This window comes from Rhinatrema bivittatum, chromosome 1 (genome assembly GCF_901001135.1).
Source record: "Rhinatrema bivittatum chromosome 1, aRhiBiv1.1, whole genome shotgun sequence".
In the NCBI taxonomy this organism is placed as follows: domain Eukaryota; kingdom Metazoa; phylum Chordata; class Amphibia; order Gymnophiona; family Rhinatrematidae; genus Rhinatrema; species Rhinatrema bivittatum.
In genome coordinates, this window is record NC_042615.1 from 523488375 (window position 1) to 523502293 (window position 13919).

General features: G+C 44.1%; 1 protein-coding gene across 5 annotated transcripts in view; it reads left to right on the top strand.

Moving 5' to 3' along the window:
* DOCK8 (dedicator of cytokinesis 8) overlaps positions 1–13919 on the top strand; it is a 265097-nt gene that overhangs the window by 203756 nt on the left and 47422 nt on the right. For all 5 annotated transcript variants that reach the window (XM_029613102.1, XM_029613111.1, XM_029613120.1 and 2 more), the window contains 2 exons: positions 404–500; positions 4786–4920. In XM_029613102.1, coding sequence (XP_029468962.1) covers positions 404–500; positions 4786–4920 — 232 coding nt within the window. The remainder of the gene's footprint in view (positions 1–403; positions 501–4785; positions 4921–13919) is intronic.

The following is a 13919-nucleotide window of genomic DNA, read 5'->3' on the forward strand; positions in this document are numbered from 1 at the left end:
CTTTCATTAATTATAAAATACACCTGAACAACCAACTGCCATTTGATACCAAGACTGTGACATGCTTAGTGCTGATTCGGACTTGGATATTATTTTTTTTATGCTCAATGAACCTATTGAATGCACGTGGCTATTTTTTGTCCATGTTGAACCAGTTTTGTAATAGTGGCAGTCATAAAAACTTTTCTTTTTGGTTGCAGAAGACTATGTGATATTAGACTTTCAAAAGATGTTCATCCAACTCAAACAGATACCTTTTTCTTAAAAGTTATTTGAAGCACTTTCTAATTTAGGTGTTTGCAGCTGTTCAAATGCAGGCCTAAATACTGGATTGTCTCCCTAAAAACTAACCTTTCATGTTGTTTTAATTAGTGAGATATTAACTAATGCTTGTTTTTTATAGAACAAAAGCAGAGATTGATCAGGAGACTCTGATGAGTGGAAATTTGGCTACTGAAGCAAATCTAATCGTTCTCGATTCACTAGAAATGATTATTCAGGTAAGAAGCTGCACGTATAGTAAGCTTCTTTCATTGTATGTCATTGGGGGCCATTCTAGGAGCTGAAACCATTCCCTGCCTGGACACACAGCACCAATATAGGGGTACTCCCATGGCATGTGCAGACCCTTGGGCACCTGGATAAAAGCTAGAAAGTAAGTTCTTAGCAATTATGGCTCTCACAATGAGCAGGAGATGCATTCTTCGGCCATATGAACTTTTGCTTATTCATTTTTAATAATATTTTTAAAAAAACCTGTGGAGGTAATTGTAAAAGGCTTTATACGTGTAAATGTAAGATATACTATTGCAACAATTTTAAAAAGCCATTTACGCACGAAAGTGCACTTACACATGAATATCCTATGGACAATTCAATGACATATACTGTAGCAATTTTCAAAAGCCCACTTACACGGGTAAAATGCAATTTGCACGGGTAAAACCCAATTTTAAGCATCTAAATGCTTTTTAAAAGCGAGCCCTAAAATTGCATCTTGGATATTTAATATTACCATTTATTAAAGTTATGTTCATAGTGCAGCCTATGTACTAAAGCTTAGCACACACACTAAATAGCGTGCTAATTGCTAGAGGGTCTGGCAAGGCATAACATGCAGACACTAATTTTCTCGTGTATGTGCATGCACATGAAGTTCATGAGATGCAAATTAGGATTTAACACTGCGCAGTAAATAGTGTCGTATGCTCTCTTCCATGGGCTGTTTAGCATTTAATCTCAGACCAGGTGTTTACTTTTTAGCTCTCGGCTACCTGTATTCATTGTGGGTTCAGAATGGAGGTGATGTGGATGCTACAACAGAAAGAATTATTAGAGATATGGGAAAGAGATTAGGAGAGGAACAGAGGAGGAAACAAGAAAAGAGCGAGAGAGCTAGAAGAGGAGGAAGACAGGATAATGAGAGTGAGGGAGGAGGACAATGCAGCCATGGATCTTTGTGGAATATTTTCAGATACCCTTTTGCCTGTCCTGGTATCAAGGTTCAACATATTTTGTAGTGCTGGAGTAACTGCAGCTGCTGAGATCAGATGCTATTCATGTCCAATAATAATCCTTTTATTACCAGGAATTTTCTTGTAGAGTCTCTCCCAAAGAATTTTCCAGTACCAGCACCAGAATTTGGTGGTTTTCCTCTAGAGTAAAACAATACAGCCGTAGGCATGGTCATGCACCTACCTTCTGAGTGGTTAATTCAGCCTCTGGTTGCTGTTCCTCTGGGCTTTCCCCTTCCTCCTCTGATATGCCCTGTACCTCCAGTGCAGTCACAGGATGTGCGTGATTTTGGGAGTTCTTGCATCCCTAACATCTCCCAAGACGCAACACAATCCATGCAGACATCTATTTTTCCCTGTCCTGGACCTCTCAGCTATCCTTAAACCTCCACTTCTGGGATCCAGTTTCTCTCTTGCTTCTCCTTCCAGCATTGACAACCATGTGTCAGGTTTTCTTCTAACTAAGTTAAAGAAAGGAGGAGGAACCATGAGGAAAAGAGGACTGATCATAGAAACATACAACATAATGGTATATAAAGACCATATGGCCCATCCAGTCTGGCCATCCACATGCATACTCAGTTTAGCATATTTGCACTGTTTTGAGTAGCAGCCACATGTTTTGTAGCACTCGGATGGAAGTAACGTGACGATGGACACTTGTTATGATGGAATGCACACTAATTATGCGTGTGTTATAAACACTACAGTTTAGCAAGTGTGCAAAAAAATTGAGTGTATTCACCTGTCAAGAGCTGGTTTAGCATGCCAGCTAAAAATGAGACAGATGCAAAACAGTGCACTCAGCCGAGCGCACTGTTTAACCCGTGGTTGGATGCACGATTTGAATGCGCGCCCACAGCCCCTTATTCTATAAGAGGATTAGCACATCCAAAACACGCATCCAACTCCCCCTGCGTAAAACTAATAGCGCTCATCACATGCACAAAGAAATCTGAGCCACACACATCTGGCGTTAATTTCTGAGCAGCCCAAAAAACTGTACAGAAAAGCAGAAAATATTGCTTTTATGTACATCCTCTGACTTAATATCCTGTCGATGTTAAATTGGAGGAACCAAAAGGTTAAAAAAAATTGTATTTAAATTTTACGCTCGAAAGAATTGAGCATCCGTTTTCCTAACCCGCTCACAGCCACCTTTCCTGGGCGCCCGCTGCCAAGGAGGCGCTAGGGGCGTACATTTGTCCCTAGCGCCTCCTTGGCAGCGCGACCCCCTCATTTACATATTGCATCGTGCACCCGGGAGAGGTTTCTTTGTTCAAGCAGTCCTGAACCCACAGATGTGTGTGGCTCAGACTTCTTTGTGCCTTGTGAAGTTAGGCTATGAATTAGAGCTCAGTGGTTCACTGTCCGGTGGGGGGCTATTCTGTCCCTGCACAGATCATCTAGATTCTTCCTGTCCAGTCTCCCTAATCACAACACAAAACATTAGGAGGTACTTGCTCAAAAAACCTACTGAGCAGGTAAGAAATTCACCTAATTCACTAGTTTGGACAGGAGGAAATCAGAAGATTCCTGGCATCCCCCTGAGCTTGTTGCTTTTATTTTTTTTTATTTCTAAGAGGAAGAAGGATTGGGGGAGGTTATGACCGGGTGACATAGCTCATTTTTACATTGGGAGGGCTGGAAGGATGGGGCTGCTGGGCTCATTTAAAAAAAGAAAAAAGAAGACCATCAGAAGGGATGTGAATAGGGTTGCAGGTAGCTTTAAAAAATAATTTGTACATGAGGGTGGGGAGTTGGCTGGCCAGGTTTAGGTCTGATCTAGCAGTGCCTAGACTTGGTTGGCCAAGTTAGGCGTCTAGCACTGAAACTTGGTGCGAGCTACCTAACTTTCTCTCCCTGCCCTAACCCTGGCCCCAGGCTCACCCAGAATTTGACTGGCTAAATTTAGCTGACTAGTGAAATATAGGGGGCCAGAATAGCCGGTTAGCCTGGTCAGTTTTCTGAGGTTTTGATTTAGCTGGCAGATCCCTTTGAATATCGACCTCACGGTGTATACTAACTGCTCAGGTAAAGTAACTTATATAAACACAAAATGTGAAAATGGATCCCAAGCTAGCAGCTTGTTCCCTAGGGCTAGTTTCTGACTGGTGGCTTTTCTCTGATGGGGGATCAGAGCTGAATACAGCTTGAAAAAAAAACTGTCTTGTTCTGTGTCCATCCATTATGTACCATGTAGCAGGAGAAAGTTTGAGGGTCTGTAAACGGCAATAAATGCACCAGCACATCACATGTAGGAAGAGGAAAACATAAAGTCAGATCTGCAGCTCATAAACATTTTTCTGCCTAAAACTCGTGTATGTTAAATACATAACTGCACTCCTGCCCTAGACAAACATACTTCATAAACCCGTTCCAAATATTTGCGAAGGAGGACAATTGTTTGTGCTCTGAGGCAAACCCTATGAACTTCCAAAGCTGAAGAGACATCTTTGACTTTCACTTGCCACTGACTGAGATTCCGCCTCCTTCTCTCCACCTTCCACCATCATTTAGATCCCTTCTTTCAGACTTCTAGCAGTTTCCAACTACAATCATCTAACAAAACGCTAGACTATAGAATAAGGTGTAAGATGCTGTGTGACCAAAAATGTTCTTTTTCCTGCTCTGTGATGAGTTCTTTTCCTCCACGTGGGGAGTGATTGTGCTACCTCCGTGATGCTCTGTGCTCAACCCGGCCTGAGGAAGAGGAGGAGCTAGGCCATAGGGCAGTCTCGGCCATGATGCTTCGGCCAGCTTTCACTTCCCCTCGGAAAGTGGTTCGCCAGGGCAGTCAGAAAATGCTTCCAAATGTGCAAAGAAATTACATCAAAAATAAAACTTGCAATCTAAGCTTTTTTGTGGGAAAGCGTCTGTTTTCAAGAGGACGTTTTGCTATATTGTTTAGTTAACTGATTTAATTTTGGATGCAGCAGACAGAGAGGGTGAATTTTGCCACGTAATTTTACAAACTATTTACAGACCACTGATGCTTTTGGTGAATTTTACCAAATTCCAGTCATGCCTGTTAAAACTTGTTGAAGATAAAAATGGGTGATTTTTTTTTTTTTTTACAGTCCAGTCGCAAATACATTTGCAACTGAAAAATGTACATTTTGCCATTCTCAGTCACTATTCTTCGAGTATCTCAGTGATCGGCATCTGTGTAGCAAGGTTGGGATGAATCTTCTATCCGTCTGGCCATCAGGGTGGGTCGGACTCGGTGGTGTAATCTGTGGAATTACAGTTACTCTTCTGTATTTTACAGAGTAATTCTTCTGGGGACTGCAAAGACAGTCTGCTGGGAGGAGTCTTGAAGGTCCTTGTGCACTCCCTGAGCAGTAACCAGAGCACCACTTACCTATGTCATTGCTTTGCCACGCTCCGAGCTCTCATCGTTAAGGTAAGAGCAGACCTTTCCACCGCTGACCTCTCACATTCTCATGCTGGGGGCGTTGCCTCATGGCCCAGCTTTCACACTCTCCTACAGGGACGCATTACCCCACAGCTGACCTCTCACTGGGATGCACTCTCTCATGGCTGAACTCTTGCGCTCTTGGATTATTTATTTCAAAATCAATATATGGTTTCACAGCGAGCTTAAGGGGACAATGAATTTGGACAAGTAGACTGAGATATTTTTATTTTTTTTTGTGGGGGGGGGAGCTTTCTTTTACCTTTTATGTGTGTTTCATATTGTCAACTCGTTTAACTATATATTAATTGATAAAGATATTATTTTTGTCTAACTGAATCTTTATAAAGCAGATATAGCAGCTTTTATACTTGGTCATTAGGGAAAGTCGACAATCGCTCCAGAGCACATGGTTCAGAGAGAGAGATTTTCTAAGGAAATTGTCAAAATGGGGAAGTTGGGATATCCCAATAGAGAGGTTATGATGAAGGTTGAGGTGGCTCAAGTGATTTAAATACAGATCAGACAAATACAAATTATTCCAAATTATATTTATCGACAGCTAATAATAAGTAGGCTGTGAATAGAAATAAAAAAAAAATACACTTTTAGTTGTAAGCAAATGCCAGAAGTCTAAAAAATAAGATTAGAAAGTTAGAATGTATGGCACTAAATTAAGATATAGACATAATAGGCATCTCGGAGACCTGGTGGAAAGAGGATAAGCAATGAGACATTGGATATTCTAGGATACAAACCAGTGGCGGGCGGTGACATTTTTAGTAGGGGATTCATTCTCACTCCCTCAGCCCCTTTCTATTCCACCCCCCCAACTCCCAAGTCACCAACAATCCCATTCCCTCTACCCTCCCACACGCCCTCCCCAACCCTTCAGCAGTCTCGCTCCCTCTGTCCCCTTCCCCCAACATACAAAAGACAGTTGGAACCCATATGGCATTAAGCTTTTTGTAATATGCTTTGGGAGTAGGCTTGGCCCTCAGAAAGCCATGAATAAACAATTACAATATAGTAAACCTCCCGTACCAAAACAGCACTAACAGCAAATAGTAAAAACCTTGGGGTAAATATTCTGCCGCTAAGCGGCTAGTTAAGTTAGCCAGATACCCATATCCGGCTAACTTAACTGGGATATTCAGCGGCACAGCCGCATCAATGAATACACCCTAAGTTACAGTGTATGTGACTTAGGGTATATGTATGTATGTATATATATATGTATGTATACATATGTATGTTTGTATATGTGTGTGTGTGTGTGTGTATGTGTATATTCTAGGGTACAAACCAGTGGTGTTTACAATATAGTAAACCTCCCATACCAAAACAGCACTACTGCCAGACTCAAACAGTAAAAACCTTGGGGTAAATACTCAGCTGCTAAGCGGCTAGTTCAGTTAGTCAGATACCCATATCCGGCTAACTTAACTGGGATATTCAGCGGCGCAGCCGCATCAATGAATATACCCTAAGTTACAGTAAGCCAGATATATGGTATCTGGCTAACTTAACTAGCTGCTTAGCAGCTGAGTATTTACCCCAAGGTTTTTACTGTTTGAGTCTGGCAGTAGTGCTGTTTTGGTATGGGAGGTTTACTATATTGTAAACACCACTGGTTTGTACCCTAGAATATACACATACACACACACACACACACATATACATACATACATACATACATATGCACATACAAAGGAACTCTCTCACACTCAGTGACCCTCTGTCCCTCATACATACAAAGGCACAATCACTGGTTCTCTCTTCTTCACACACATACACACAAAGGCATGCTCACAATCAGTAGCTCTCTCCCCTTCTTACTTGGTGTCAATCTCTCCTTCACACACAGACACTCTCTTACACTCTGGCTCTTACGCACACAGGCAATCTCTCACACAAAAAAAGGCATTCTTTCACACTCAGTGGCTCTCTCTCCCTCCCACATACTCACCCTCACACTCAGTGGCTCTCTCTCCCTCCCACACACCCACCCAATTACTTTCTCGTACTCAATGGCTCTCTCATCCCACTCCCCAGGCACTCTCACACTCCGTGGCACTCTCTCCCACATATGCACATACTCAGGCACTCTCTTACATTCAGCGGCTCTGTCCACACAAACATACACATACTTAGGTACTTTCACATTCTGTGGCTCTCTCCCTCACACAGAACACTATCACATTCAGTGTCTTTCCCTCAATTACAAAAAGGCACTCTCTTACATTTTGGCTTCTAACTATCCATGTACTCTCTCACAGAAAAAAGACACTCTTACACTCAGTGGCTCTCTCTACCCCCTCCCCTCCCCCCCCCCCCCCACACACACATATTTGGTCATTCTCTCACATTTAGTGGCTGTCTCTCCCTCACCCACCCAGGCAACATTCAGTGGCTCTGTACGTGCACACAAACACACACACACGCACAAACAGACACTGGAACTCTTTCACATTCAGTGGTTTTTTCGCTCACACACAGACATGCTCACACACTTTTCACATTCAGTGGCTCTCTGTGCGCGCACACACACACACACACACACACATAGAGATATTGGCACTCTCTCACATTCAGTGGCTCTGGACACACAGGCACTCTCACATACTAACTACGCTCTCATTTTGTGGTTTCTCTGTACACACATACATTTTTTTTTTTTTTTTTATTTAACATTTTTTATATACCGAGGTTCTAGAGATAAAATCACTAAGCACTTCGGTTTACAGACAACAGTTGAAATGACTGACGAGAGTCTTACAAAGAACAGGAGATAAGAACTGGGATAAAAACAATAAATTCGTAATGACTTAAAATCCTTAAGTAACAGACGGGTCGATACAGTAAGGCCGCGGTAGAAACAGTGCGGCAGTGTCAGGCGCACCCTTCCTCCCCGCACGCACAGTTCTCTTCACTAAGTCGCAAAAGTAACTTACTTTTCTGAAGCCATCACGATCGTAGCTCAAGACGAAGATGGCCGCCTGCACGGGGGAAAGCGTGCAATTGGCCGCTGAAGACGTGACGTCACATCTCGTGACGCCAAACGTCGTGACGTCACGTCTTCAGCGGCCAATTGCACGCTTTCCCCGTGCAGGCGGCCATCTTCATCTTCGTCCGGAGGAGCTAAGATCGTGTTCCTGATGGCTTCAGAAAAGTAAGTCGCTTTTGGAAAAAAACAAAATTGTCGCTTTAAGGCTGGAGAAATTATTTTATGCATTGTGTGATGTCGCTTTTTGAAAAAAAAAAATTGATTTTGGTTTTTTTTGCTTTTCGCCGCCGCCTACCCGCCCGATCGGGAGGAGGGGGGTAGAGTCAGCGGGCCAGTGCGGGGGTGCGGGAGCCGGGGATTTTATTTTTTTTTGTAGGCCTCACGGGACTGCCGGTTCGCAGTGGTAGCATGGTGCTGTGAGGGGGGCGAAAGGGTATATACCCATGAACGGATTTGAGTGGGAGCGCTCTGTGAAGCGGGACATGCCCGTGAGGGGCATAATGGGTGGATGCAGCTGATGAAAGGGGTAGTGGCGGGCGCGCTGGGGAGGGGGGGGGGGGCATCCGGGACGTACTACATCAAGGAGGGTGCCAGGCTTATTGTTTTATTGTTTTTGAGTATCTTAAGCGGTGTCGATGGATTTGTTACTAGACTCACAGTCCTAACTCCTACTAGGGGGAGGCGGTAAACTAGCACGTTAAGGCCGCGGCAAAACAGCGGGTTCCTAAGGAGATAATATCAGCGCCCGTTACAGTATCGAAGGGGAATAGCTAATTCCTTCATTATACAGCTTTTTCGTTCATTTACATGCTGGGTGGGGAAAGGGTTATGTGTCTATTTTACAAAGCGCTAAGGACGCGTGAAACTGGAGACTGTATTGCTGGATGACCTTACTCGTCTGTATTGTGCGCTCCCAGCACGTTACAGACGGGGAATCTTTAACCGCACGTTACTGTATCGACCTGAGAGTTAGTATAAATTGGTAGTCAATACATGTAACAGGCGATTAAATGAGACTAGAATATTATGAGATTAAGTCTATGGTTGTGCAACAGGTATGTAGGAATGATTACGTCTGTATTAGGCATAGGCTAGGGTGAAGAGCCAAGTCTTTAGTCTTTTCTTGAAAGTAATTGGACAATGTTCAAGTCTAAGTTCTGACGGGAGAGAGTTCCAATGATTCGGGCCGACTGTAGAGAAGGCTCTTTTATTTGAGAATGCTTTGATTGGAGGTGTTTTAAGAGAGCCTTTTTGGGCAGCTCTCATCGGACGGGAAGATGAAAATAATTGTAAAGGGAATCTGAGGTCGAGGGGGGAGGATTTGTAGATGGATTTGTGAATGATAGAACAAGATTTATAGAGAATTCTATATTTTATAGGGAGCCAGTGGAGATACATACAGGCACTCTTTCACATTCAGTGGCTCTGGACACACAGGCACTCTCACATACTAACTACTCTCACATTTTGTGGTTTCTCTGTGCACACATACACACAGGCACTCTCTCACATTCAGTGGCTTGCTCACTCTAAGATACACTTATGCTCTCTCTCACTCACTCATACAGGTTCAGGGCCTCCCCCTCTCTTCACCATGCTGCCAGGTCACAGGTTCTCTTATTCAACCCCCCAGTGGCTTGCCAGGACTCGTCTTTAATCACCAATGGGCTCCACTGTTGGTTGCCAGGTTGCAGGATCTCCTGACTTCTTCATCCACCGCAGGATGGACTCCATGGTGGTGGCCTGCCAGATCACAGGTTCTTTGTGGCATGGACTGTAGCAGTTGCATGGATGCAATGTAAATTCTTGCTGCTGTGGAGCCAGTCTTGCGATAAGCTGCGAGATTGGCCCCGGCAGCAGGAGATGAAATTCACTTATATGCAACTCCTGCTGTCGGCTGTGAGGATAAGGAAGTGGCGGTTGAATACAGCATCGGCCTGGTCAGGGTTTTGGTTTATCCCTGCCCAACTTGAAAAAAAAAATGCAAAGAAAAAAAATTAAATAAAGGAAATTGGTCAGAGCTGGGGATTCACTTAATTCCTTGAAGGTCCCTGACCACACACCACTAGTACAAACTGTATCAGAGTAACAGGGCAGACCTAATTGGTGGCCGGATGGCATAGAGTCAAGCAAGATAAAAGTTCTACAGGAAACAAACTGTACTCTTGATCCTTATGGATAGAAATTCCATGTGTGATGGGAAAGAGTATAGCAGTTGGGGTTACCACCCACTTAGCTAGGATGAGGAAACAGACTGTGAAATGCTAACAGAAATTAGGGAAATAAAATTAGCAACACAGTAATGATGATAGATGTCAATTACGTAAATGTCTCATCAGAATGTGCTAGGGAGATAAAGTTCCTAGATGCCATTAACAATTGCTTTATGGAACAGCTGGTCCTGGAATTAACGAGAGGAGAGAACTACTTTAAATGCAGTTCTCAGTGGAACACAGGACCTTATGAAAGGGGTGAATGTGGTGGAGCTACTTAGTCATAATGCAATCAAGACCTGTAACGTGAGACATCTTGGGGACTGACTTTATAACTCTTTTTATTATACCCCTGTAGAAGTAGAACAAATGTTGGTCAGATCTTTGCAATTGCCCATGTATTACATGCTTTACCCTCTCAGATTAGACCCACCATTAGACAGGTTGGTTTGAATCAACCAGTAGTTAAAACTTGGAGATGGCTCTTGTTTACAAGTGAGTCCCGTAGTTTCTTCTTATTTGCCTTTAAATGGCAATAACAATCTGGGGGTTTCAGTTGTGATAGGGGAAGGGTATTTTTTCAATATATCATCTCTTGGGAATGGAGGGTCAAGTATTATCCTTTCAAGAACTCATACTCGATGGATAAAATGCATTTTTATGCCTATCTTCAAGTTCAACACTCCATCTTCTCACTAGTAGGACAGACCTCCAGGGACATAGGACTAAGAACGTAAAAGCTATGTTGAACATAGAAAGTCAAGCTCTTCACACAGTTTTGTGTTGTATATTTATTTATTTTATTTATTTAAATTCTTTTTTATACCGACGTTCATGGCACAAGTCATATTGCATCGGTTTACATCGAACGAGGTAGATTACATCAAATAGAGCTTGATTAACCAAAAACTAATCAGTTAAAGAAGAGGAACGAAGAATGTGGAGGTTATAAGTAGGAATTAGAAATACAGAAATTGAGAACATATCAACAAGGTACATTAGCATTCGTTATAGTGTCTGCTGAGTAACATAACATAACATGGTAGGGTTACAATTGACATTTATGGGGTATCAAATTAGCTATGATTAGATTGGGTATCTAAAGATGTTTGTGATGTTAGGGAAAGACTTGAGTGAACAGCCAGGTCTTAAGTTATATCACTTTACTGCATATCAATTCGACTGAAGAATGGGGACTTTGATATATAAATGACAAACTGAAGTGAGCTCAACGTTAAACACACAAGCATATCAGTCTTCCTTTAACAATGATTAAACAAGCCTTGGATCACGTTCAATTAAAAGAAACGCAATTCAAATTTTTGTTGAGATTTTATTTCATAAAGTAGAGTATTTAAGGCGTCTATTGCAACTACAGATGTTTGTATGAAATGTGAGAAAGAAAAGGGTTCTTTGGGGCATGTATTTTGGTCTTGTGAGGTGAGTCAGTGTTTTTGAGGAAGGATTTTGGGATACTTGGGGAACTTGTTAGGTCATGTTATACCTTCAATGTTGATTTTGTTTTATTTGCTGACATGTCAAGACTAAGAGTTACTAAGTTTTAGAAATTGTGCTTTAACAAGGCTTTTATATTAGCTAAAAAGTCAATACTGCTGAATTGGAGAGCAAATTTCCCCTCCTTATCTAACGCAATGGAGAAATGTTTTTGTAACGAAACGGGGTGTTTTTGTGTGCCCATAGGCCTCGGCCCGACCCCAGACGGATCCAGGACCGAACCGAGGGTTGACAGCGTGTTCCACTATGGCAGACGGTCTTACCCTCTGCCAGGCCTGCAAGCTCCCAAGGCCAACAACAAGATGATGTTGGAATATGAATGGTCCTCTGACCATTCTGAGCCCTTTCGGACCTGCTGCTTGGATCGGCATGGAGCAGCAGGCCTGGCCTGAGGTCGAGGGCAGATGGACCTTGACACGAAGACATGACAGACTTGGATTGATGCGATGGCATCACAAATGAAGACTGGGGTTGATGCAACGGCATCACAGACGAAGACTGGGGTTGATGCGAAGACATCACGGACCAATGGTCGATGCGACGGCATCCCAGACCAGGGACGATGCGAAGACATCAGGAACAAGACGTCGACATGATACCAAGACTGATGCAACGGCATCCGGGATGAGACGAGAAACTTGACGAAGTCCAGACGAGACGAGAGATCGGGCGGAAGGACATTGGCACTGTCTCTCAGGGCGCTCTACACAGTCCACCCGCGGGACTGGTCACGGACCACCCTGTCCCACTGCGTGCCCTACACAGCCCGAGGAGGCTGGTCACGGACCACGCTGAGAACAGGACGAGCGCGGGAAAGGATCCAGTCGAAGCAGAACTCCAACGACGGAGCCAATGTCGTCCGAAGCTCCACCAACGGCTGGCAGGACATGAAACTCAGGAGCGCAGGGACCGGAGTCCACTGCCGGCATCTCCCAAGATGAAGCAGCGTCACCTTGAGATCTAACAGCTGGCAGTACGGAAGGCTCAAGAGCACAGGGACACAGGAGCAGGACACCAAGGAACCTGGAACATCAGGAAGCAGAAGATCTATGACGAGACAACAGGACACCTGGACAGGGACCTCAGGCACGAACATGACTTGACATGACGAGATGAAACAAAATGAAGAGGAGCTCCACAAAGAAGACCTGACGGAGCTCTGGCAGGCAGGAGCCTCCAGAGTGAAGTAACTCCGATGCAAGGCGAAGACTGAATGATGGAGCAGCCCTTTTATAGGGCTGAAGCAGGAAGTCCAATCAGAGGTGGGGGAAATGCACATAAAATAGATGCCTAAAAATGTCCGTTGGAAACTTTATTCAGGAGACTTACAGGTCCAATGCAATGTAAGTCTCCTGAATAAAGTTTCCAGCGGACATTTTTAGGCATCTATTTTATGTGCATTTCCCCCACGGCTTTTTTAGATCACCTACCTCCTTGTTTTATCAACCAATCAGAGGTGGGGCCAGCACACTTCCTGTGTCTGGCCCTTTAAATACAGAAGAGAGGCGCGGCCACGCGCCTAGAGGGAGCAGGAAGAGCTGTGCAGGACTGCGGACAGCGGCCTGCACCGATGTTCAGCATCAGAGGTGCAGGGCTGGGCCTGAGGAGCAGGCCCGATGACGGCAGTGGCTCCAGCCGCTGCAGGCAGCCTCGAGGGCGGCTCCAGCTGCCAGGAAAGACCGAGGCTTTTGCGTCCTCCAGCCGCGAAGATGCAAATACGTCGGCGGTGACTCTGGCCGCATTAGGAAGGCAAGAAGGTCCGCGGCTCCGGCCGCGGTGAAGGCAGGACACAGGGGCGGCCTCCGGGCCGCGAGAGAGCAACAAAGTCCGCGGCTCCAGCTGCATGGTGAAGGCCCTACGGTGGCGTCCGTGTCGCGTTGGAGAAGCATGCAGCATGGGATAAGCAGTACTTGCTCGCTGGGGGACCCGCGGGCAGGGTTTCATAACAGTTTTACATCAACTGTTGATGATGGAAAAACATGCAGTTAAATATGTTGAACAAAAAAAGAAAATGGGATTTTTGGACATTTTCAATTATACATTATGCTGTGTCTGTCACCTAGAATTAGAAGTTTGGTGGACAATGATTTGTGAAAGTTAGATGTCCTGGCGAAATGTGATATAATGTTGTGTCTAAGTTATAGGACGGCTATGTTGCTCATGATGGTTAACCAATCAGTTGGGTAGAAAGGGAGAGGAAAACACTAAGATCTATATGGAATGTAAGATTTGCATAATTTTATGTAAAACAT